We start from the raw sequence: 27,141 nt of genomic DNA, 5'->3' as shown, positions 1-27,141 counted from the left end.
GCTATGATGCCTGAATTCATACACTCTAAATTTAAGAAATGCTGCAACGAACTTGCCACAAAGGGCCACTGGATTTTGATCACGCTGAGATCCACTTGCTAACGGATGTGTTCAGAAAGACCCTACAAATGTGTTGGTCCCTGAAACTGTTACTTTGATGAGCTATGCAGATCAGATCTGTCATTTAGGTGGGGCTATCCTTTTCATCTCATTGTACATAAAGGCAGCTACACTTTTACCCTAAAACATCCGTCTGATCTGCTAGATCTGGTTAAGTTTGCTGAAATTAAACCATTTTATGTCCCTGACTGACTCAACACCTCAGCAGTCACGCAAACCGGCACACAAAATGCATTTACCAGACCACACTGGGCAAGAAGGATCCAACACCGTCTGGAGAGAGCATCTACCCTACCAGGAAGCAAGCCTGGACTGCTCCCTGTCCTGCATGGGTATTGAGGTTCTGCCATATGTTCTGGCAGTTGTTTCCTTACTCTTCATTATGTACTCTTGAGAGTATGATGAGTAGTCAGATCTGTCTTTTTTTTTACCAGGGATGTGAAACCCTTATATCAGAGGTCTTAGAACCCTTTCTATTCTTAATATCTATAGTTTCTACCCTCCCACAGTTAACCTCAAAGTAATTATAACTGTGATATTTGACACTTTTTTTTTTTTAACTCTGTTATGCCGCGTACACACAAGCGGACTGTCCGACAGAAAAAGTCAGACGGAAGCTTTTCATTGTATATACTGATCGTGTGTAGGCCTCATCAGACTTTGTTTTTCGAAAAATCTGACGGACCTAGAAATAGAACATGTTCTAAATCTTTCCGACGGACCCAATTCCTATCGGGAAAACCAATTGTCTGTAGGCTGGTCCGTCGGACTAAAAAAGACGCATGCTCAGAAGCAAGTACGAGACGGAAGCTATTGTCTACTGGCTATTGAACGTCCTTTCTCTAGTCCCGTCGTAAGTGTTGTACGTCACCACGTTCTGGATGGTTGGACTTTGGTCGGACTTTGGGTTGATTGTGTGTAGGCAAGACCGCATGAATGGAATTCCGTCTGAGTTACGTCGGAAAAAATGTCAGAGTTTATTACGACTGCTAAACCGGTCGTGTGTACGCGGCATTACACTATGAGTTTGTTCACACTTGACTAAATTTCTAATGCTTAACAAGTGAATTTATCATTTATGTGCACTGTTTCCTATGCAGTGGGACTGCTAACTTGGCCCATTTTTTTCTTCTCATTAAGGTAATAGCGATATTTCATGGGATCAACTGTGGTGGTTAGCTGTAGACTGACCTCCTCCCTTCTTTTTTGTTATAGATGTTGGTAGTACACATGTGCCTACTCAGATCACCATTAGTCATGTATGCACTTAGAACTGGCTCCGGTTAAGCTATCTGCAAGATACTCATACAGGCATCTCCTCTGCTGTTCATAACCATTAGTAAACTCTTAGGGACAAAGAAGAGTGGGAGTTATTTTCTTGCTGATATATGAAGTTATGTTAAGTGTTACTATACTTCTGTGTGGTACCTATGCAGTTTCTAACACAGGTATTTGATACACCAAAGAAGCACCTCCTCACATCCTGCAGCCTGCTATGACCCCCTCATGGGTCGGAAGACCAAACAGATGTGGGGCTGCGCTCTTAAGGAATTACTTTGGGACCCCCGACTCTTCTCTGTCTCTGGGACAGACTATAATTGTTCAATAGTCTAACCAGACATATTTGACTGGCTTATCAGTTTGATGGTGGCCTGGGTTGGGCGTAAGAGGGACAAGTGGCCTCCTGGTTACTCTTCAACACCGTACAGATTGCGGATGCTGAGATTTAGTCTTTACCATGGCTTATTTGAAGAGATGAAAGATCTAATGCACTTAATCCCCTATTAAAGGGATCTCATAGACTCTGAGAGGCAGGGGGGATATTACTGTGTCCGCTGGCCACCTAGCACATGTGTTGAGTTTCCTTTAGCGCTCCTTTATAACAATTACCCCTTGTTGGGTACCTCACTGTTGTCGAATGATATGACTGCATTTTGACAGGACACCCCTACTGTTTGTATTGTTTTGTTTTTTTATAGTTTTGATTGCTTCACTATTACGTTGTTCCATTTGGCCCAGGACCTCAGGTCCTTTGTATCTTACGGTGAATCCCATTAGGTAGCTCTACATACCATGACTCTCAACATTGTTTCATGGAAAGTCAAAGCCTTTAACATGCCTGAAAAATGGACGTGTCTGCATGGTCTGTGGACACACAAAACCCATATAGCTTTCCTCCAGGAGACACATTTCATGGCAGATAGTATACCGAAATTACAAAAAAAGCATTTCCCTATGGTGTACCACAGCGCATCTCAGTCCCCTAAATCCAAGGGAATGAGGATTTTACTTTTGAATACACTACCCCATGGCAATTTGTAGCTTCTGATACAGAAGGCAGATTCTTGCTTTTAAAAGGTTGTACAGTGTAGAAAACTCTGGCAAACAGGGCTGTAGATTTTTTTTTCAGGGGGGGTTCTGGTCTTTCAAACTTAAAGGCATCATTTATACTTTAATGTTGGGAGAGGTACGGTAAAAACATGTGACAGCAGAGTGGGGCCATGAGGCTTTGCAATGCAGCGCAGCAAAAATTATCCCCATTCAACTAAATAGAATTCAATGCATGCAGTTGTGGTGTGGTAGTGTACTCATTAGTACAGCAAGCTCCTCCTAAGCTCCCTATTTTTTTTTTCGTTCAGCCCCCTGGGTTGAACTAAAAAAAACTTACCGTGCGATCTCATTCATATGTTCTACATGGCCATGGAATAGCAAATATACCATGAATACCTACAGCCAGGATCCCATATGTTCCAATTTTTGTCAGCTGCTCAACCTGTTCACCTGAGTGATGGCCTGAAAAGAGCCACTGCTGTTAACATGTATCTGTACATCCAGTGGTCCCCATATTTAAGCTCCAGGGGACAAAGCAAAACACATTGGGGTGTGGCATGGCGGGAACCCAGGCTGAGGTCTTTCCCATCACTACTACATTACCATAGGACTCCGTAGATGTGTGGCACCAGGGATTTTTTTTTCTCTCTTCCCTTTAGTGACTACAGGAGCTGGGATGAGCTCCATCCCTTGCCGGCACTCCTGCAGCACATTAGGTATCATCTACATAACTCCCCACATCAATTGAGCCTGAGCGACACACTAATGCCTCGTACACACGATCAGACTTTCCGCCTACAAAACCGTGGAATTTTGTCCGAAGGGCGTTGGCTCAAGCTTGTCTTGCATACACACGGTCACACAAATGTTGGCCAACAATTACGAATGTAGTGACATACTAGACGTACTACGTGGTTTTTCAGCTCTGTTGCGCCACCCTTTGGGCTCCTTGTGCTAATTTCGTGTTAGTAAAAGTTTGGTGCTTTTCTTTTCGTATTATTCCTTTAGCGCTTTTCATTTCATGCCTTTCAGTTTGTTTCTGAATGGCCGTTCGTCAACCATACATGTTGCGAAATTGGAGGAGATAACGTGTTATTTATTATTGGCCTTGGAGTTATTGCTTTGACATAATTTTTTTGGTTGAATAATGATTTAATTTAGTATATTTTCTATATTTTTGGATGCATAGAATGCACTTTTTGGTTAAGTTCTATTGGCAGATAGCATGTCTAATTTTATTTTTTTTTTATTTTTTTAATGCACAATAAAAAAATTGTGGAGAATAAAACTTGGCTATGTGTTTTACTTCAAATGACATTTTGGGAGTAGGCAGTTACATTTCAAAAAATACAATGTAAAATTGACAAGGGACACCAACATTGTTGTATCTTTGTTCTTAAAAACTAGGGGATAATGGTGTTGTGGTAACTTGCACAAATAATAAAAAAAAAAACATAATATTATTCTTGATATCACAAAAAAAAAGCCTTTAATAATTAGTTTGCAATAACTCCATCAGTATCACCAGCAAAGCAGCTTCATTATTATCCCATTAAAGAAGAGAATTGTGCGCTGCATTTGGAGATTTCATAACTTGCCACGTCACGAATGCTCATTCTCCATTACAAACGCTAGTTTACAAGACCGACTGCTTCTGCTTCCAAGCATGCGTGTTTGTACGTTGGACTTTTGTCCGACGGACTTGTGTACACACGATCGGAAAGTCCGACAACACACATTTGTTGGCAGAAAATTTGAAAGCATACTAGCCAACATTTGTTGGCGAAAAGTCCAACAATTGTCCGATGGAGCATAGACACGGTCGGATTGTCTGCCAACAACCTCACATCCAACATTTCCCGTTGGAAAGTCCGATTGTGTGTACGGGGCATAACAAACCGTGGGTCACAATGGTTACCTGCTGTTAGGGACACATTTCTGACCCTGGATGCAGAGAGATTTTATCCAAAAAATGAGTATGTAGCTGTTTGACTGAAGTTCAGCTAAAACATGTGAATTTTACCTCCACCACCAAGAAAAAACTTTGCCTGATATTACGGTTATGTGATAGAGCACCCCTGGGATATTTTTATTCTCAGTAGAATAAAGAAAAACAGACAACTTGCCCATAGCAAGCATATATATGCCTTCTTTCATTTGCTTCTTTCTTTAAAAATCTACTTATATGGCAGAAAGGAACAAGCATGTTCAGTTGCACCTTAATTAGCCTGCCAACAACCATGTACACCTTTATATTTACTGCCAGGTTGGAGCACTTTGTACAGAAGCAGGGGATGAAAGGTTCATAGTTCATCAACCACCAATGTAGAGTTTTTGTAACACAGACCAGTGATAACCAATAACCCATAGGAGCATTTAAAAATGTGACAAGTGTAATTCTTAGAGTAGGCAGCATACAACTACTCTCCCAAGTATTAAAGAGTTTTTCATACAGATGGAAACTTGGGCCTTTAGGAAAAAAGCTAGTGAAACTACTTTAATTAAAAGGATAACTGTATTTTCACATACTATACATTTATTCTTTCTACCTACTGTAGCTCCCCCCTGAAGTTAAAGTGATTGTAAACGATCACCTTGTAAAACAACCCATTCAGTTTAAAATCGAAATGAAATACAAAACAATTTTGTATAGATATTAAAAAACATAAATACTTTTTTCCCATTTAATTTTTATAAGTGATCATATTCCTTCTGTTCTCAGATGCATAAGAGCTGGGGGAGGAGAAGTAGCAGCACACTGAGCTTCCCAGTGAATGGCTGTGCTGCAGGAGAGTGTCAGGACAAGTCTGATCATTGGAGGAGAGCATACTGAATTCCCAGCCTAGTTAGAGAACTGACCACAGTGTTCTCTGCTGCTTAGTGTGGTCAGTTTTTAATAGGAAAGCAAAGGGACTGGCAGGAACACCAGGGATTTTACATAAAGAAAGCAATACAAAGAGAACAGGATACTTTCCCATACAAGTACATGGTACAGCAGCTATATATCAGGAATATGAAATGTTGGGGTAACAAATGCTTTAATATAAGCCGAAAAACAAACCCTTAATATTTTGGAGCTTAAAGGGGTTGTAAAGTTATTTATTTTTTTTTTTTTAAATAACAAACATGTTATACTTACCTTCACTGTGCAGCTCGTTCTGCACAGAGTGGCCCCGAACCTGGTCTTCTGGGGTCCCTCGGCGACTGTTTCAGCTCCTCCCCGCAAGCATTTACCACCTTCATGCGAGCTCCCTCGCACGGTGGTGAGTGCTTGCGGGCGCGCTCCCGTGATACAGCCGGCGGCTATAGCCGCTCGCTGTATCACTCGGCCCCGCCCCCCGGCACGCCGCGTCATCGGATGTGATTGACAGCAGCGCGAGCCAATGGCTGCGCTGCTTTCAATCCATCCACTGCAGCCAATCAGCGACCAGGCTGAGCTGCAATGAAGCTGACGAGGACGAGGAGCGAAGATTCGAGGCGTCAGGTAAGTAAAACGGGGGGCCTGGGGGCGGCGGTACTGTCAAAAGTTTTTTCACCTTAATGCATAGAATGCATTAAGGTGAAAAAATTTTTACCTTTACAACCCCTTTAATAGATCTAAGATGTGCTGGCTCCCCCACTTCTCTTCCTCATAACATGGTGGTTAGAGCAGGTGGTTGTTCTGTAGTCTACTAAGTGAGCTGGGAACATTTCTGATTAATAACAGCGGATTACATTTCTGGTAGAATCAAGAATTTTTTAGCAAACGTATCGAACAAATATAACGAAACACTTCAAATGTATATTTATCTGACCTATAGGATAGGGTTTGCATATACTTTAACAAAATTAAACCAACCCTCCCACACGCTAGATGCATAATTATCTAGAAACCACAGCTACGTAACCATTCCGCTGGCCACCCTTGTGCGGTCAATTCCTATAGATTTCTTTGGGCCCATCCCAATACAGGAGATGCTCAAATGAAAGTCAGTGGACAGGGACAGCAGAAATAATATTTTAACAAAGGAATCTAAGGATTTTGGCAAGCCATGGGGTTTAGGTGGGTATGCGTTTGGGGTAGGGGAGGGTGAGTTACTAATTTTGGGGGAGTCCAGGCAGAAAGTATTACTGTATTTTATATGAATGACAGTTATTATTTAAAACATAAAGTAAACTCCCCTAGTATGTACAATTCATTTATTTTTTATAGTTAGTAAAAGTTTGCATCACAAAACACACTGAATGTATGTTTCTCTCTTTCTATAGGCTACAGACAATGATGTTGGAACATATGGAAAAGTAAATTATTACTTCAGCGATGATCCTGACAGGTAAGAACATCACATGCTTAAAGAATTCATGATGAATTCAGAAATCATGAAGGGGCAGAAACAGACAGCAAATGATCATCATATATAGAGCAAATGTAGTCATTGTTTATCCATATTAACCATACTTACAGTATACTACCTGAACTGATGCTCCTGCCCATAGGTGTGCGCAGGGGATGTGCCAGGTGTGCCTGGGCACACCCTAATCAGTACATGTGGTGCCAATTCCCCCTACTGCTGGGCTTTCCCCCATGTTGGCCCCCCTCACCTGCAGTGCTGCTGGCTTCCCTCCTCTCCTCTCCCCCTGGCTGCTACAGGGGATGTTTCAGGATGGAGAGCGGGGGGAAGGGGCTAGTCAATATGTCATTGACCAGCCCCTTCCTTTTCTAAATGAACACAGTAGTGAACACACTCACTGCGTTCATTCATAAGCAAAGCATAGTAAACTGTGTTTACTATGCTTCAATTTGTGAATGAACAGGAAGCTGATCCGCACAGAGCACTCCCCATTCATTCACTGTCCGGTGCAGCTGATGGTACAGAGAAAGGCATGTGTGTTTGAGTTTGGGGTGCACACCCTAATGCAATAGGCTACACACACCTATGCTCCTGCTCCTTCCATGAAGTCTGTTCATAATCAAGTTAAACTTAAAACAACCTTCGATATTTTAAGTATCCTGTGTATGGAACACTTTTTGCAAATGAGTAAAGCTCATGGCTTTCTAATTATTATTAACCAACAAAGATCTATAAATCACATATCCACAATAATGAATAATCTAGATACAAGGTAGCTCTGTGTAACTTAAGTCATAAACATAAACAATTAAGTGTTCAACATGAAAGAAAAAGTGTCTATATTACTTATTAAAATTATGTCACAACATATCCTTTAACCACTTGACCTCTGGAAGATTTACCCTCTTCCTGACCAGGCCATTTTTTGCTAAACGGCACTGCGTTAATTTAACTGACAATTGTGCAGTCCTACGACACTGTATAAAAATTCAATTTATGTCCGTTTTTCCCCACAAATAGAGCTTTCTTTTGGTGGTCTTTTGATCACCACTGCGTTTTTTTTTTTTTTTTTTTGTTTTTTTTGCACTATAAACAAAAAAAGACTGAAATTTTTGAAAAAAAATAAACTATTTTTTACTTTCTGCTATAAAACATATCCAATATAAAAATGTAAAAAAATCAAATTTCTTGATAAATTTAGGCCAATATGTATTCTGCTACATATTTATAGTAAAAAAAAAATCTCAATAAGGGTATATTGATTGAATTGCGCAAATTATGAGATATATACTGAAATTGTATTTATTTACCTTTTTTTTACTAGTAATGGCGGCGATCAGCGACTTATAGCGAGACTGCAATATTGCGGCGGATAATCTGACACTGACACTTTTTGGGAACCACCGACAATAATGATACAGTGATCGGTGCTAAAAAGATGCACTGTTACTGTACTAATGACACTGGCTGGGAAGGGGTTAAACATCTAGGGCAATCAAAAGGTTAAATGTCTGCCTAGCCAGTGTTTTGGTGTACTGTGGAAGGTAAAAAGGGAAAGGGAAAATAATCAATTTTATTCTCTGCTTTGCAAGGAAAGAAAATCTATTACTTTCCCACTGACAGGACAGGGCTCTGCCTTGTTTACATAGATCGCTGGGTACTGGTGGTAATCTATTGGCCGCCACCCGGTGATCGACATCTGCTGTGTTTAATCACAGCACAGCCAGGTCGCCGGCAGTGCGGACACGCGCCTCCTACCTGGAAGTGCCAGATCATGTGCTAGGCAAGCCCCCTCGCTGCCGTATTATATCTATGTTATATGGTCGGAAAGCGGTTAAGGTGTCTATGTGAAATAAAAGTGATATAGGAGGGCTCAATAGTCCATTCCACCAATATCCTATAACACACACAATATCATATAGTCCGTTCCTGTGATGTGAGCACATCCACTTCACTTGCTTATCTGAATGACAAGCAATAGCGCCTTTTGTACTAAAATGTAGCCTCCAACATCAATGGCGTCCCTGGGGGGGGGCCAGAGGAGGCCCTGACCCCCCCCAACATTATGCTCTGCCCCACCATGTGCCCCCCCAATAAAAAAAAATGTTTTACAAAAAATCAATGTCTAAGAGGGAGATAGTCCCCAGTCAGCTCCTGCGGGTGATTCCTCCCCCCACCCTCTGCTTGCTGACACTGCATAATGCGAGCGCTCACAAAACCACGGCCACCCAATCTGCTCCTTCCCCTGCATCCTCATCGGCAGGGAGAAGAGCGAGTTGCAGGAAGGACTTCACCAGGACTCTGTTACTGAAAAAAACAGACTGATTTCTCCCGTCCTTAGGACAGGAGAACCAGCCTGTAAATTCCAAGAGATGCCAGACCAGTGCTGTCAATAGCAGGGGCATACAGCAAGAGAAGGCTGGGAAACCCCACAGTGGCAGAACACCAGGGCCCGGAGGCAAGACAACCTTTGCAACCCTGATAGTTCTCCCACTGCTTTGGATCCCTATATTTTCTTGGTATGCTGGTGACATATATCTCTTGTTTTCTGCCACCCTGGGGGACCCCAATACAGTAGGAAGGGAGCTCATTGCAGAACATGTGAAAGGGCCGTTGTGGGGTCTTAGTAAAGGGCCCCTATATATATATATATATATATATATATATATATATATATATATATATATATATATATGCGTTTTATAATTGCCCCCCTACTTTTGTCCCTGTCCCCCCCATGTGCCCCCCCTAAATATGAAAGCTGGAGACGCCACTGTCCAACATATCTGTTTCTTCATCCTCTCTCCCCTCAGTGAGCTTGTAACAAAACCCCAGGAAGAAGGAAAAGGAAAGCCAATAGTGTAAATCTATAGAACCAGCTTTTTATTAAAATCCCATAAAATGCCACTCGCTACATCAGAAAGCCCAATAAATCTCGTAAGGACATGTGTGAGAAACCACTAGTATGTCGCTTAGATGGCATCTCACCCGATCCCCTTGCTCACTGACATCAGAACTTCACTTCCAGCGAGGGTCTGTTGTCACTTCCATTTGCCATGTGATCTGACCCGGACTAGTTTTGTCTCCTGACTTGTTTGTAATATTTTTGTTAGTGGCATTTTATGGGATTTTAATCTCTTTTGAATGACTCTTAAAGGTGTTTTTTTTTTTTTTATTTACGTTCATTTTTTATTTTATTCATTTGCACTGTGTACTTGTTTGTAATTTTTGATCAACAAAGATCTATGTCTTTATTTACTGTGTATTCCCTCATCAAGGTGTAGCTTTATTTTGACTATTTTTAAGTGCCTAAAATACATATGTATCGCCACACACACACACCTACACTGGAGTGGGTATGTGCTAGCAGAAAGGTAGTTATATGTGGGCAAGTTTATATGCAGTGTACCTTTAGACCCCTTTCACACTGAGGCGCTTTGCAGGCACTATATCGTTGAAAATAGCGCCTGTAAAGCGCCCTGAAACAGCAGCTCCATTCACTCCATTGTGAAAGCCCGAGGGCCTTCATACTAGAGCAGTGCGCTGGCAGGGCATCAGAAAAAGTCCTGCCAGCAGCTTCTTTGGAGCGCATTAGGAGCGGTGAACTCACCGCTCCTAAAGCGCCCCTGCCCATTGAAAACAATGGGGCAGCGCTGCTATACCGCCGGCAAATACCGCCGGCAAATACCGCCGGCAAATACCGCCGGCAAATACCGCTGCAGCGGGTGGATTTAACCCCTTTTCAGTCGCTAGCAGGGGGTTAAAACCGCCCCGCTAGCGGCCGAATAGCTCCGCTAAAATGATAGTAAAAATAGAAGATAGTTAAAAATAGTGCCGCTTTACCGCTGATGCCCGGGGCGGCTCAGTGTGAAAGGGGTCTTAGGCGTCGGCAGTAAAGCGCTGCTATTTTTAGCGGCACTTTACCGTCAATTTCGCTGCGCCCCGCTAGCGGCCGAAAAAGGGTTAAAACCACTGCAAAGCGCAGCTGCAGCAGCGCTATACCTGCGGTATGCCAGCTCTCCCCATTGATTTCAATGGGCAGGAGCGGTTTAGGAGCAGTGTATACACCGCTCCTTCACTGTTCCAAAGATACTGCTTGCAGAAGGTTTTTTAACGTCCTGCAAGCGCAAAAGTCCAGTGTGATAGCACTCGGGCTTTCGTTTTCATTTAATTTTTTTTTTTTTCGTTTTGCGGGTCATTCGTTACAATTTGAAATTCGAAAATCCAAAAAAAAATTGAAAATCCGAAATTCGAAAATCTGGAAATTCAAAAATTCGGAAATCCGGAAATAAGAACGAAAATCCGAAATAATTAATAATAACTACCTATTAAATTATAGATATTGGAATTTCCTTTCAAATTTGACTGTTAGTGAACGTAATGAATATGAATTTATCGGAAGTTATGAATTGTCTGAAATAACAAATGCCGCATCTAAACGAATGGAACATAAGGAACCAATAATATTAATAAAAAATAATAATAATTTAAAAGTTTTTATTATTATTTATTATTAATTTGTTACGTTCCATTTGTTTAGATGCAGCATTCATTATTTCGGATAATTCATAACTTTGGATAAATTTGTATTCATTACGTTCACTAACAGCCAAATTTGAAAGGAAATTCCAATACCTATAATTTAATAGTTAGTAATAGTTATAATTATTAGCTATTATTTCAGATTTTCTAATTTTTGGGTTTTCAGATTTTCGTTCTTATTTTTGGATTTTCGTTCTTTTGAATTTTCAGATTTTCATTCTAATTTTTGAATTTCGAATTTTCGTTTTCGGAAAACTTAGTTAAACGGGTTTTCGTTCATTCTAATATTTCAGAATTAACTAATTTGTCGAATTTCATTAAAAAACGAATTTAGAATGAAACGAATTGCACATGTCTAATTTGCTTGCGTTCAGTCATGGCCACAGCAAAGTGATGGGTGGAATACACACCAGCTCCTAGATAGTTGCTGGTGATGGCAATCGCCAAGTAAAAGTAGTTTTCAATTTTTTTTTTTTTTTTCATTCAGCCCACTGAAAAAAAGAACGAACAGATTCTCGAGACATTGTATTATGATATTCTTCTTGGCCTCCTTGACTTTCAAGGGAGAGAGAGAGAGAGGGGAAGAGAGAGAGAGAGCCACACTGTACTTATGCTTTTTGTAGACTTCTGAGAATTAGGCTGCCTTCACACTGATCAGTTTTTCTTCAGTTTTTGCATTCAAAAAAGCATAAGAAAAAAATGCATGACCATTAAATCCTATGGAACTCTTCACACTGGTCAGTTGTGGGTCCGTTGCATTTTCCAAAATCCTGCAAACTGCATTTTTGCTGTATGTTGGATGCGGTAAAAAAAAAAATTCACCAAAAACGCACCTCCCCATTGAAATGCATAGAATTTGCATCAAAAACATGGAAAAAAGGCATCAAAAACGCACCTGTGGTTTTTTGAGTCACATGTCTTTTTCACGGGTGCAAAACTCACTGGAAACGCATCAAAAATGTGGTAAAAAATGTGTTTTTGCAGTGAGCAGTGGGAAAGTAGTCTTACTAAAAAAAAAAAGCCTTCTGACTGGAATCACTCTGATCAGGATTTAAAAAAACCCTGGTCATAAAGATGATAAATTACAACATGTAGCAGGTTTTGCTGACAGCATGCATAAAGCTTTTAAAGCATAACATATAAAAAAAAGTACATAAATGTGTTTGTTATAAACAAGGGATAATTATCAGCGTATATCACACAGAAGGAGGCTTCTTTCTGCTTGTAGTACCGCTCGACACTGCCGACTTCTGCTTTACAACCTGAAGTGCTATCTTATAGCAAGTGTCATCGTTGTCCTTGTCTGCTTGTATGCAGCAAACATCGGGTCACATTCACCCTGCTCCTCCTGCGCACTAAAAATCTCCTTTTCAGCATCTAGCAGATACTGGGAATGAAGATTGTTTATAGGTCCTCACAGGTGGAAATGTGGGTGCAGATGCATTTTTCAATTGAATTTGACACATTGGTTAAAGTGGTTGTAAAGCTTAAACATTCTAATGAATGAAGGTGTCCTTATACAGTACATGCCTCACTCGATCCAGTGATGTGCCAGTCTGTAGTGGCTCTCCCCGTTCTCACAGGTTTTGCTGAGACCGCAGGAGTCATTGGCTCCTGCTGCTGTCAATCAAATACTGTGAGAAAGGAGTAGCGGTGGGACCGAGCCTCGCTGTATGTATCTATGGCAGCTTGCTGCCATGGCGGCACACCAAGAAGAGGAGGAGCCAGGAGCACTGCCGTGGGACCTGAGAAGAGGAGGATCAGGCCACTCTGTGCAATACTTTTTTACAGAACAGGTAAGTATAGAACTGGTATTTTTTTTTTTAATGTGTTTACAGTGATTTTAACTACCGTATTTATCGGCGTATAACACGCGCCGGCGTATAACACGCACCCCAAGTTTAGGAGGGAATTTTAAGGAAAAAAACTTTTAGGAGTAAAGTTTAAGGAAGAAAAACTTACATTAAAATGCCCATCAATGCAGCGTTATCGTGTCCATCTGCAGCCTTGTCAGTGTCAGTGCAGCCTTGCCCCAGTGTCCATTACAGCCTTGTCAGTGCAGCTTTGCCCCAGTGCCCATTGCAGCCTTGTCAGTGCAGCTTTGCCCCAGTGCCCATTGCAGCCTTGTTAGTGCAGCTTTGCCCCAGTGCAGCCTTGTCAGTGCAGCTTAGCCCCAGTGCAGCCATAGGGTTCAAAATTAAATTGCCCCACCCTTTGCAGCTATAACAGCTTCAACTCTTCTGGGAAGACTGTCAAGGTTTAGGAGTGTGTCTGTGGGAGTGTTTGACCATTTTTCCAGAAGCACATTTGTGAGGTCAGGCACTGATGTTTGACGAAAAGGCCTGGCTCGCAGTCTCCGCTCTAATTCATCCCAAAGGTGTTCTATCGGGTTGAGATTCCTCAACCCAAACTCGCTCATTCATGACTTTATGGACCTATCTTTGTGCACTGGTGCGCAGTCATGTTGAAACAGGAAACTGTTCCCACAAAGTTGGGAGCATGAAATTGTCCAAAATGTCTTGGTATGCTGACGCCTAAAGAGTTCCCTTCACTGGAACTAAGGGGCCAAGCCCAACCCTTGAAATACAACCCCACACCATAATCTCCCCTCCACCAAATAATTTGGACCAGTGCACAAAGCCAGGTCCATAAAGACATGGATGAGTGAGTTTGGGGTAGAGGAACTTGACTGGCTGGACAGAGTCCTGACCTCAGCCCGATAGAACACCTTTGGGATGAATTAGAGAGAAGACTGTGAGCCAGGTCTTCTCATCCAACATCAGTGCCTGACCTCACAAATGCGCTTCTGGAAGAATGGTTAAACATTCCCATAGACACACTCCTAAACCTTTTGGACAGCCTTCCCAGAATAGTTGAAGCTGTTATAGCTGCAAAGGGTGGGCCAACTCAATATTGAACCCTACAGACTAAGACTGGGATGCCATTAAATTTCATGTGCGCGTAAAGGCAGGTGTCCCAATACTTTTGGTAATATAGTGTATGTGCTACAACTCTTTGTTGTAACTATGTCTACACTTATGCCTCATACACATGATCGCACATTCTGACAACAAAATCCATTGGATTTTTTCCGACGGATGTTGGCTCAAACTTGTCCTGCATACACACGGTCGCACAAAGTTGGTCAGGAAATTCCGAACGTCAAGAACGCGGTGACGTACAACACGTACGACAAACCGAGAAAAATGAAGTTCAATAGCCAGTGCTGCTCTTCTGCTTGATTCTGAGCATGCGTGGCACTTTTGTGCATCTGAGTTGTCTACACACGATCAGAATTTACGCGAATGGATTTTGTTGTCGGAAAATTTTAGATCCAGCTCTCAAACTTTGTGTGTCGGAAATTCCGATGGAAAAAGTCAGATGGAGCCCACACACGGTCGGAATTTCCGACAAGCTCCGATCGCACATTTTCCATCGGAAAGTCCAACCGTGTTTTTGGGGCATTACAGTTTTATTTTAGTTCCCCTGCCAAGTCCCACGTATAGCATATGGTAAGAGCTACCAAGATCTGCATGCGAGCATCATTTATTTGCTCAGAAGGAATAAATGTACAGTACATGGGAAAGCCGAACAATTCAAATGAAATGGCACATGGAAATTTGTTTTGATACAAACAAGAAACAAACTGGATGTACAATAAACCAAAGTACATTACAATCACTAGGCTGTGGGTAGGTCCTCGCCATCAGGAGGCTAAATCCAAATGGCACCTGCTTCCCCAGAATGATCTTTTAAAGGTTTGTCCCCATATCTTCTCTTTTCTAGGCATTTTTCCCATCCAGTGGAAACCTTGTTTCTTGTCTGTTTGGCTTGGTGGGGTTGCAGCTATTGCACCATATTGGGATAGTGCCTGTAATTCTTACTGACGCCTTTGCTAACTGGCAACACAAGATACCAGAGCAGTACATTGCCAGGGCATTTTATTTGCCATGAAAAAACTCCTTAATATGGAGACTGTCCCCGGGGGCGGATGGCAACCAAATGCCAGTGAATTCCACTCTATGTGGCTTCCTGGGATGGTGTTGTTACTTGTTTAGATGTCACACAGGAGTCTTTAGTTGTAATTTCAATTTTAACAAACATACCTCATTTTTTTAGTGGCAAATGAGTAAAGAAGGTGACTAGTTTTGAGAATGATCTAAAAAAAAAATCAAGAGAGGTAAATTGAATAGGGAAATGGGCCGTGTTCAATATTTTGTGCAGTTAAGTCAAAAAGGTAAAATGTTCAGTGGAATTACGTGGCTAATCAAGAAAATATGGGAAGACTGGTTTGAGGGTCCATTCACACCAGGTCCACTGGGACTGCATTGAGCAGCCCTTAGGCCTGATTCACACCTATGCATTTTTAGTGCTTTTTGCATTTTGCAGATCTGCACTACAGTCCATTTAACATGGTTTCCTATGGAACACGTTCTGTAGTGCAAATCTGCAAAATGCAAAAAGCACTAAAAATGCATAGGTGTGAATCAGGCCTTAAGGATTTAAATCTTTACACAATACATTTTGTGTGAATATTCATTTTAGTTATCCAGTCACGTGAAAAAACAATTATTTTATAACTTTAAATAAGCAGTCAAAATGTGCTTTTCACATGATTGGATAAATGAAGTGTATATTCAAAAAATGTATTGTGTGAAGATTTTCAACTTCTTTAGTAAGCCAGACTCATTATATTTCATTTTAAACCTCTCGGTGCTGGGTAATAAAGTAAAATGTATGGCAACCATTACTTTAAATTCCAACATCCAAGTTTTCTTTAAAAACCGAAACCAAGGGAATGATTTATGAAGACTAGGGATGATGGCTACAGAAACTAGTGAAGCATTAAAAAGATCTGGAAGAAATTGACAACTTCTCTCCAAATGTATTTGTTACAGTTTGAGTCTGCAGAATGTAATGGGTTACTTTAAGCAGCCTTTTGGGATGTTTTATGAAATGTTCCTCTTTCATGTAGCTATTTTTCTGGCACTTCCCGGCTACATGAGTTTTATTCAACTCTACAGACAGGAGCTCTGGTGACAGCATGGTTTCAGCAGAGAACATGTCGGAAGCAGAAAGAAGGGTGAATGGGAGATACCTATAGTTGACACATTTATGATATACCCTCCTGTGTATAGTCTGTATTCCCTGGGATAGTGTGAATCAGTCATGCAAAGAATCGTCAACATATCTGAGAAAACTACCTGTAAACATTACACCAAAGTCATTGTCTGTGGCACTGTATGCAGCAGCATAGCAATAAGCACAGCAGACAGCAAATGGTGTTAGGCCTGATTCACACCTATGCATTTTTAGTGCTTTTTGCATTTTGCAGATCTGCACTACAGTCCATTTAACATGGTTTCCTATGGAACACGTTCTGTAGTGCAAATCTGCAAAATGCAAAAAGCACTAAAAATGCATAGGTGTGAATCAGGCCTTACAGAGTAAGAGGCCTTATTTCACAGCTTATAGTAGGTGTTATAATAAATAAAATGAAGATTTTTCTCTTAACTTCACAAGTACTTTAGATACAAAAAAAATAGTAGCCATTGCCTACTGTACCACAAAATAATATGTCTGCTTACTCTCAAACAATAACTATACAGCTTTGTATTTCAGAATTGCAATGGCACAAACCAGGAGTACATTGCTATGGTGTTTCAATAAAAAGTACTTGCTGCTGTGCAGATTTTGGATAAGACTCTTTAATCTTAATTGTCTGGTAATGGATATAAATATTTCCAGGTCTCCAAAGGTAGCCCTTTTCCAGAAATTAGATCCCGATATTACTATGTGGCCTAAACAGCTAATTTTATAAATACATTTAGCAGCATGAATCGTGATAGCACGGTGTTGGAAGCTGGCGTACCCTCCATAATAACATTACTAAATTTATTAAGACTTGGGACCCTTGGATTAAATATATATCTCCTGCGGACTGAGACCGGAGTGGACCCTTTCTTCTAGCCAACGTAATCTTCTCTTTTACTTTTCTTTTCTGACCTCTGTTCTCTCTACATATGTTCTGTTAGATCTCCTATTGGTGTTTTTATTATGTTTGTGCTCTATGTATGCTCAAACAAGAAAAGCAGCACTTACGACAACTTTAAAGTGTTACTAAACCCAGGAGCCTGCATTCACTATATCTGGTCTCCCACAGTACACAGAACATGGAAATGCAATAGTTTTAGTAAATATACACTGCTAAATACATTTTTCTCATCAGCAGTATATAGCAGTCTTGTAACTTCTATCAGTGTCTGGTTAAAGCTTGTAGGAGAAGTTTTCATGCTCCCCTGATTGTCCTATGAGGCTGAAGGACCCCTGACCCTCTGCCTGGACAGTCCTAATTGGCCCTGTGCTGATCACATGCACCCTCCAAAAAAAAAAAAAAACTCTCTAGCAATACACACCAAACTGAATATGTGCAGCTTGCCCACAGGGCTCTGTTCTATCAGGAGATGGTTTGGGGACAGTGGAAGAAGAGGAGTAGAGAAGACAGAATCAAACAGCCTTTTTACACAATGTAGATGATTAACCCCTTAGGCTCCACAGTGAGTATAACAAGCATGGTTTACTGCATATACATACTGATTTTACTGTTGTGGGTTTGGTAACACTTTAAAGGTTTAGCTTTCTATAGGCTTTGCCATATTCTCGTATACATTGTGTTACGTCACAAAAGATTATTTTGTGATGATCAGTTTAATTCATTTATGTGATGTGTTTTTGTTCTGTGGACACTATCATTTTGGATCAATTTTCTTATTTACTGCTCATAAAACTTAAAGGAGAAGTATAGCCAAAGCTTTTTTGGCTGTAATTCCTCTATATATCACAGGAGCGCAGTTTGTTATGCACTTCCGTGACCCATTTTCAGCTGACAGCAGGCTGAAGTCCACTGTCGTCTGATGTCACTGAGCCAGTCCAGACTCTGAAAGGATCCTGACTTTATGGTTGGGATCGATCAGCAATCTGCCAAGAGCCTGAGCCAGCCCCTCCTTGCCCCATCCACAGCCCAGCACTCCAGTGAACACTTGAGGGACAGAGCATAGAGTCGGAGACTGACAGTCCCGGCTCTCTGCTCAGAGCAGAGGGGGAGAACTGAGCGATCCGGGTGTTTGATTGCTCAGTTCTCATTGCAGAGCAGGAGGGGGACAGATGCAGCATCAAATTGATGCTGCATCTAACTAGGTGAGTATAAATGTTCTTTTTTTTTTTTTTTACAAAGTCCAAAAGGTCATAGTTCTCTTTTTAAACAGTTTGAAATATGAAAAGTACTTGCTGTGGGTTTTTAAACATTACGTGAATTGTCCTCTTTCAAGAGCTCTTTGTTTTTCAGGTTTTCACTTGACAAAGACACAGGTGTAATAACACTGATTGCCCGGCTAGACTTTGAGACCACCCCGCGCTACACCATCACAGTGATCGCAAGGGATGGTGGTGGTGAGGAGACAACTGGCCGTGTTCGCATCAACGTACTGGATGTCAATGACAACATCCCCACGTTTCAGAAGGAGTTGTATCTAGGAGCAATCCGAGAAAATGAACCGTCTGTGGTCACAGTAATTAAACTTAGGGTGAGAAGTACATTTTTCTCTGTTCTATTTATGTGTTATTGGCTGGCTTTTCTTTTTTCTCGCATCAGATTTTTCGTTTTTTTTTGGCCAAGACTGATGAGTTGGCCAAGTCTGTTGATTATTCACAGCAGGATCTAACAGCTCATTTAAACCTTTTATGCATATTAATCCCTCTAGAATTAGTGATAATAGTTAGGAGCAAACTGCTTTTCATCAACTACACACAAAGGTTCAATTGGTAAAAATTCTCTGCCAAATGTGACCTGTTGTTTCATAGTTTCCAGGCACACTATGAGACTCCTGTTCTCAGAAAAGGCACTGGGGTACTCAGCTACTGAGGACATTGTTATAAAAAATAGATGAAATGAATTCCTTACTATGTCATCTTACAGATCACACACCTGGATTGTAAGTCACAAAGAACTTCTGGGGTTCACTACATATGAGGTTATTTTAACATCAGAGACTAACATAAGTAGATTGTTGCTAAATTCAACTCCTTTGTTGTTTTGTATTAAATGGCAAATCCCCTAAAGTTTTTTTGGAGGGAAAAATTAAGCCAGAAGTAAGCATATATACTATGTAGTATCCTAGACTTTTCTTGATGTAAACTCATTTAGAAGAGCAACCCAACAAACATGTATAGTAACTGGCAACATACCAAGGTTGCAGCACACCAGAATGCATGAGCTATGTGCTGCATTATAAAAAAAATGGGACAGGTAACTAAAGTGTGTTGGCAGCCCATTCAAAATTACATTACCACATGTGCAATAATGCACTGAAACAGACTGCTAAACTGGGCCATATACAAAAACATCTACATAAAAGTATTAAAAGTATACTAACGGTAATTTTTAAAAAAAGTCTTAGGTAGGGTGGAGAGGGAATAGAACACCTGTCAAGTTTTTATTGCTGTCTGTGACCCCATTAATGAGTTACTCCTTATCTTTGTTCTGTTTACCAGTATCCCTGAGAGTGAAAGTGACCAGAACAGGAATAGAGGGGAAGTCTTCCAATAGGGACACTAGTTCTGGTGACCCTGGTGACAGCCAGAGATTCCCTAACTTTGGTGGGATTTCCTCTCACTTCCTGTATTGGCTATGGGGCAGGAAGTGAAGGAAAATCTTGTTACCCACAGATGGCAAAAAACCTTCACAATGGGTTTAACCTTTTCTTATTCTTTTCAAAATAAAGAAAAAAAGTTTTGCCTATAGTATTGGAATTTATATTAAGTGCACATTTGTTCTGTAACATATATGAATTTTTGTCAACGTATCATACTGAATATTTGTTTCTGTATTTGCTTTGATGAAGGCAACTGATGAAGACTCTCCACCAAACAACCAAATTACCTACACCATTACCGAGGCTTCAGCATTCCGCAACTACTTCGACGTCTCCATTTCTGAGGGCTATGGAGGTGAGGGATGACAAATAACAGATTTTTTATAGCTAAGTGTTTTCTGTTTTTTATAAGCAAAGTCACAAAAGAACCAGCCTAGCCACCATTGTACACACTCTTAATAGCAATACTGGATGTGTAGGCTGTTTAATTTGCAGAACACACATGGAGGGTTTATTATAATTTGCTGAAAATGTTACTGTAAGCATTCCTCAGTCATTTGTGTATTAGTTCTAAATGGAGTACTTAAACTTCAGGCTTAGTTCCCTTAGCTTTATCATGAGCAAAAGGTAGAGTGACTTAAAGGAGAAGTACAGCCATAGCTCGTTTGGCTGTATTTCTCCTTTGGATCACAGGGGTGCAGTTCTTTCTGCACTCCTGTCACCCGTTTTTAGCTGACAGCAGGCTGTTGGCTGATGTCACAGAGCAGGTCCAGGCTGAAGCAAGATTGTGACAGTGAAGTCGGGATCTGCCCACGTGCCTGGACTGGCACCTGACTCAGCCTCTTAACATATATGCTGAAAGCCTGAGCTGGATGCTCCTGCCCCCTCTACAGCCCAGCGCTCCAGTGAGTGAGTAGGGGGCAGAGCAGAGAGCGGTGACTGACAGGCACCAGCTCTCTGCTTGGGGAGCTCTGAGAACCAAGGGATCAGTGGTGTTAGATTGCTCGGTTCTCAGTGTTAGAGCCAGCAGGGGGACAGACGCAGCATCAGACCAATGGTGCATCCACCTAGGTAAGTATGATTGGAAAAAACCCAATGTAACGACACCCCGAGTATGAAAGGGGTTAAAGTCGTTTAGGACATTTCATACCCAAACACAAAGGCAGCTACCGAACACTCCAATCAGCCGAACAAGGAACCCATACAAATAATCCACCCCAAAAACGAGACACAGCTCTGTCTTCAGGTTCCAAGCAGGAATGAATCTTTATTCAAAAAAACACATGTTATACAGATCCCACTTCAAAACATTTCCCCCCCACCCTTGGAAAACAGGGCGGGTTAAACTGTCCAATAACAATGGACACACAGGCCAGGTGTGCTGAACTTCTCATCAGTAAACAGTCTTAACAGGGGGGCTGCTGGAGGAATCCCCCCTCCCTCTTTCCTCACAGCAATACACATCCTGTGATCCAAGGCAGACAAACACAATAGAACATTGGAATACAGCCCCACCCCAAAGTAGCACAGCAAACAGTACACATTCTATATACACATATATACAGCATTGAGTCTCTGACTAGCACAGATCATAGTGGGGTTCTCATTCACCTTGTGCCCCTATTAGTGACTCCCATCACAATGGCATATCCAGGGTCCCCAGAGTCTGTGTGTCTTGGGGGACATGGACCTGAATCTAAAGTAACGCCACCTCCAGGGTCCCCAGGCATACAGCTCACAAAGAGCACCGTCCCCCCAAATGCCAGGGACCATAATCGGTTTGCAGGAGGCTGGCATTCAGTCCCCTCCAAAAGCCTCTTTTCCGGCAAGGTCTGTCACATTTCTCCCCTTTCGGCAGGAGACTAACACAGGAGGAGACCCCAGACGGGTTGACTCCGAAGTTAGTCAGTAGTTCCAGTCCTCTAATACTGGTATCCACACCGTACCCCAAACAAATTGTTCCAAACAGATCATTACTTACCCAGCCAACCTCTGCCTCTCTCGGAGAACACGCCCGCCGCTGGGGAGAGGCCTGGACTGGTCCTTCTCCCTGTAGTCTTTTCAGCTGCTGGAGAGAAGACAGGGTGACTGGGCTCACGCCATCATGCTGTTGGGGATCTGGGCACGGGTAGTCACTCGGTTGGCTTCAGCGGGGCCTATCGGGGCATAAGCAGAAATGAGGGGGGCCAAATCATTCCCCAGTAGTACATCCGCTGGCAAATCCTTCATCACCCCTACATTCACGTGTCCCAAACCAACCCCCCAATCCAGGTGAACACGGGCAACGGGTAGGCGGAAAATGGTGCCTCCTGCTACCCTTACGACTACAGTGTCCCCGGTGTGTTGGCTTTCTGGGATGAGGTTCTTCCGTAGTAGGGTCATGGTGGCACCAGTATCACGTAGGCCATTGGCTACCTTTCCATTAACCCGAACGGTCTGCCTGTGTTGCTGCCGGTTGTCCTGGTTAGCTGCTTGTACTAGATCAGCCTCGTGCAGGACGCCCCAACGTTCTTCCTCCTCAATGCAGTGAGCCGCAGGCATGGATGTGTGGGGGTTCCCCCCTGCTGGCTTTCTCCATGAGTGGGACTGCCTGGCTGGATTCAACGGACAGTCTGGCTTTTTGTGCCCTAGCTGTTTACACCCGAAACACCTGAGGGGTTGTGAGTAGTCTTGGGAGTTGAACCTGGGCTGCCGAGAATAAGTGGCCACTGGAGGTGGTGCTGTAGGGCGGTACAACTGTGGTTTGTAGGCACCAGCTGGAGGGGGTGCCGCTGATCGATAATCCACCCGAGCTGTTGTCTTGACCACATGGTTATCCAGTTTGCGGGCGTCTGTGTATTCGTCCGCCAGGCGAGCTGCTTCAGACAAGGTGCAAGGTTTTCGGTCCCGGACCCACTCTCTGACTTCTGGGAACAGCTTGTCAAAGAAGTGCTCCAGCAGGAACAGCTGCAGCACCTCTTCCCCGGATACTGCTTGGCATCCAGCGACCCAGTGGGATGCCGTGTGGTGTAGGCGGCATGCCCACTCGGTATATGAATCTCCAGTTTGCTTGCTCGTCTCTCGGAACCGCCTCCGGTATGCCTCCGGTGTGACGGCATACCTGGCCAAAAGTGCTTCTTTTACCAGCCCATAGTTCATAATATCCTCGTCTGGGATGGCCCTGAACGCTTCACTGGCCCGGCCGGACAATTTCCCAGACAAAATGGTAACCCATTCCTCTGTGGGCACCCGGTGTAGGGCACATTGCCGTTCAAAATCGGCAAGGTACCCATCAATCTCCCCTTCTGCTTCAATGAAATTTTTAAAAGCAGCAAAATGTACCTTTCTCTTTTCAGTTGGTGCTGTTGTGACTCCCGCTGCTGCAGCACCTCTTTGCTGTAGCCAATTTGCATCCACAGCCGCTATAACTCGGTCTATGATCTCCGCTGTAGGGTTAGGGCCATAATGTGCCAGTCTTATTTTAACAGCCCGATCAAAACTTTCCTCTTCGGGTGTCCTGTCTGTTATGCTGGGTCTTTCCGCTCTATCCATTTCGACTAGTTCTTCGATAATGTCCCTCTTCTTACGGTTGTTGGCCGGTCTCCGGTTGTAGCTGTCCTTCTGGGCTGTGGGAATGATCCCGCTGCTTGCCACCAGTGTAACGACACCCCGAGTATGAAAGGGGTTAAAGTCGTTTAGGACATTTCATACCCAAACACAAAGGCAGCTACCGAACACTCCAATCAGCCGAACAAGGGACCCATACAAATAATCCACCCCAAAAACGAGACACAGCTCTGTCTTCAGGTTCCAAGCAGGAATGAATCTTTATTCAAAAAAACACATGTTATACAGATCCCACTTCAAAACATTTCCCCCCCACCCTTGGAAAACAGGGCGGGTTAAACTGTCCAATAACAATGGACACACAGGTCAGGTGTGCTTAACTTCTCATCAGTAAACAGTCTTAACAGGGGGGCTGCTGGAGGAATCCCCCCTCCCTCTTTCCTCACAGCAATACACATCCTGTGATCCAAGGCAGACAAACACAATAGAACATTGGAATACAGCCCCACCCCAAAGTAGCACAGCAAACAGTACACATTCTATATACACATATATACAGCATTGAGTCTCTGACTAGCACAGATCATAGTGGGGTTCTCATTCACCTTGTGCCCCTATTAGTGACTCCCATCACAATGGCATATCCAGGGTCCCCAGAGTCTGTGTGTCTTGGGGGACATGGACCTGAATCTAAAGTAACGCCACCTCCAGGGTCCCCAGGCATACAGCTCACAAAGAGCACCGTCCCCCCAAATGCCAGGGACCATAATCGGTTTGCAGGAGGCTGGCATTCAGTCCCCTCCAAAAGCCTCTTTTCCGGCAAGGTCTGTCACACCCAACTCCATACTTCTCTTTTAAAAGAAAGGCAAACCTTCTGGCCCATAGCTGAAAGGCAAGGGTAAACAGTGAAGGCCCATGTTTCTGTCTCTCTTTATCTCACTTTTATTCTCTTTATCTATTTTCTCTTCTTACCCTTCTTCTCTCCTTTATCATTCTTCAATTCTTTCACTGAGACAGTCTATGATGTCTGGTTTGCTAATGCAGGGCAGGGCCACCAGATAATCCCCAGAAGTACATAGTCTCCTTCCTTCTGCTTCTCAAAATGAAGAAGCTTCCCAAAATGGGAGAGCATATGATGTACTCTCCTTCCTCTTTTGTGACATTGCTGGTACTTGGTGATTGACTCAATCCTGTCACATGTGGCTGGAGGAGAGTCGACAACTCCATGTAAGCTCTAAATTACAACTTGCAAAAAAAAGAAATTGGAAAATCCCCGTGGGGTTTTTTAGCAGCAATTATAAATCAAAAAAGAGTTTGTAAAAATATATATTTTATTGACAAAAGTGCTCTGGACATAAATTATGTAGTACAAAAGTTTAAAACATGAGCTCTGGTTTACAGAAGACGAGGCACAGTAGGTTAGATCACAAATCAGACAATGAATTGTATCATAAAGGGTTAGAGGGAGTATGCATATGATGATGCTGCCTACAATATTTGTTATGGTTATACTGTCCGATGTTGGAGAAAATCCCAGTGCATTTCAACCTTATAGGGTCACGGTCTTCCTCAGGGGGTCCTTAAAACTCTACAAGGGCATCAAAGGAAATCAAAATTTCAATATTATTTAATATATCTTCTATGTAAATTGATTTAAAATAGCGACTATATATTTACCCTCTATACCATATGGGCTCGTTTATCCGGAGACTGCTTTAAAAACATGAAAGAAAACAGAAGATTCCCCCACTTACGATACTGGGTTCCGCTGGAACGTCGTCCCTACCTGCATCCCAAAAGGGAGGCAAAGCTGACCCGTAAGGCTTACGAATGGTCACAGATAGAATGGCTCTCCCCCATAGAGCCAGAGGAAGGGAAGGGAGAACCAGAGCAACTGAAAATTACCATGATAGTAAGAATTAGTATATTATCTAAATTTTAAAATATATAAAAATATATCAGTATTCTAACCCAAATATGAAAGATGTTTTTATACAGTATGTAAGGGGCCAGGAGCAATCGTTAGAGTTATTTAAACACAAAAAAGTATATATACTAATGTGATGCAAATTGATAAAAATATAAGTATCAATATGCATCATAAATTTATTACAAAAGTAGGTGTCTCATCGTGTTAAAGCTATTTTAAACATGAAACAAAAATGTGGTACTAAGGTGAAAAAATCAGTAAAAACTAAATAGTGATACAAGTGCAAGGTGAAGATTGGTGAAAAGGAAAAAAAGAAAAACATGCAGTGTGCAATCTCACCCCTAAAAAAGGGGGGGGAGGGTCTCACCAAAGTGCAAGTGGTAAAAAGAACAAAACGTGCAATGTTAAATCTCTTGTCAGAGAGGATTACTGGAAAACAATAGTGCAAAGACGTGCAACTAGCTAGCATTGAAAAGTGAACAAAAGAAACACCAAAGAGTGTGTTAAGTACAGTTTAATGCATGAAATAGTGAGTGAGTGAAAAATGCCACTATTAAATTAATGTGCTAGTGCTAAAAAGAAAAAGTGATAGTATAAAATATATAGTTGTATCGGCAAGTGTATACACAACTGCCGAGGATATTAGAAACTGAGGAAGTGAATAAATATAAGAGTAAAAGTGCCCTGTAAGTAAGAAAGCTAATGCTGTGAAAGAGATATGATCCCTCAGCAATAATAAAAAAAGGATACCAGAAATAATTGATGCTGGAAAAGTAAATAGAAGAAAAAAACACAGAAATCAATACCTGGTTTCTGTGCTGGAAAATGTTGAACCACTATAGCGTCCAACGGGGAATGCACAATGTCTAATAGCCAAAATCAAAAGACATGTGCATAAAAGCCCTAAGTGAGAAAAATATTGTCATATAAGTGATATAAATTTTACAAATAGATAAACAATAGTGCAGCTTAGCCCTCTAGTTTTGTGTATCCTTACCCGATGGTTTTGTGAGTTGTCATGCTCATATCAGGGATCAACTTAACGATCCCAGCAGGGAATATCCCTAAATATACTCCTTGGGTGAGTGAATAATTGCTAACAGGTGCTCAAGGTAATACCTAAATCCATCCCTCCAGAAGGAGGGGCCGTTGGGAAGACAAGTGCGTCCCCTCTGTGGTCATCCCGGCGTTCCGGTGAGCAAATTGCTCCAGACACCTCCGCCGTAAGTAGCATGACTGGGGACAAGCCGCGCGCATGCGCGGTGAGCGCACCCCGGCCTAGGCCGGGAGGCCACCCCGCGCACGTGCGCTACATGAACTCCCCGTCCAAAGGTGGACACAGAACGCCGCCGGCAGGTAAAAGAGCTCCACCTGGTGGTGGATGATAAGACCAAAGGTGTTGCTTAGAAGGGGAGATGCTATAAATTTTATCTCCCCACCCTGCCGGGAAGCCGCCGAGATTGCACATCCAGAGGTGCAAAGGGAGGACAGTAGCAGCAATCCAGCATCTAGGGGAAAAAAAGGAAAAAGGGAGAAAAAGACAACTTGGAGCTCAGACAGGGTTTCCGATCTTTGCTTCAGCACTCATAATCTCTATGCATTTTTATTTTCTTAAAGCAAAACCCAGCTAAGCAGTGGGGGTGATAATGGAGCTTTACAGAGCACTTTACACCTCATTTAAATGTCATTT

At 42.3% G+C, this 27,141-nt stretch overlaps 1 protein-coding gene across 1 annotated transcript in view; it reads left to right on the top strand.

Moving 5' to 3' along the window:
* CDH23 (cadherin related 23) overlaps nucleotides 1–27,141 on the top strand; it is a 1,935,615-nt gene that overhangs the window by 1,213,228 nt on the left and 695,246 nt on the right. The window contains exons 14-16 of the mRNA XM_073596703.1: nucleotides 6,700–6,764; nucleotides 18,670–18,907; nucleotides 20,225–20,330. Coding sequence (XP_073452804.1) covers nucleotides 6,700–6,764; nucleotides 18,670–18,907; nucleotides 20,225–20,330 — 409 coding nt within the window. The remainder of the gene's footprint in view (nucleotides 1–6,699; nucleotides 6,765–18,669; nucleotides 18,908–20,224; nucleotides 20,331–27,141) is intronic.

The sequence above is a fragment of the Aquarana catesbeiana genome, linkage group LG08 (assembly GCF_042186555.1).
Source record: "Aquarana catesbeiana isolate 2022-GZ linkage group LG08, ASM4218655v1, whole genome shotgun sequence".
NCBI classification, from domain to species: domain Eukaryota; kingdom Metazoa; phylum Chordata; class Amphibia; order Anura; family Ranidae; genus Aquarana; species Aquarana catesbeiana.
Note: the sequence above shows the minus strand (reverse complement) of the source record. Positions and strands in the feature narration are given on the sequence as shown.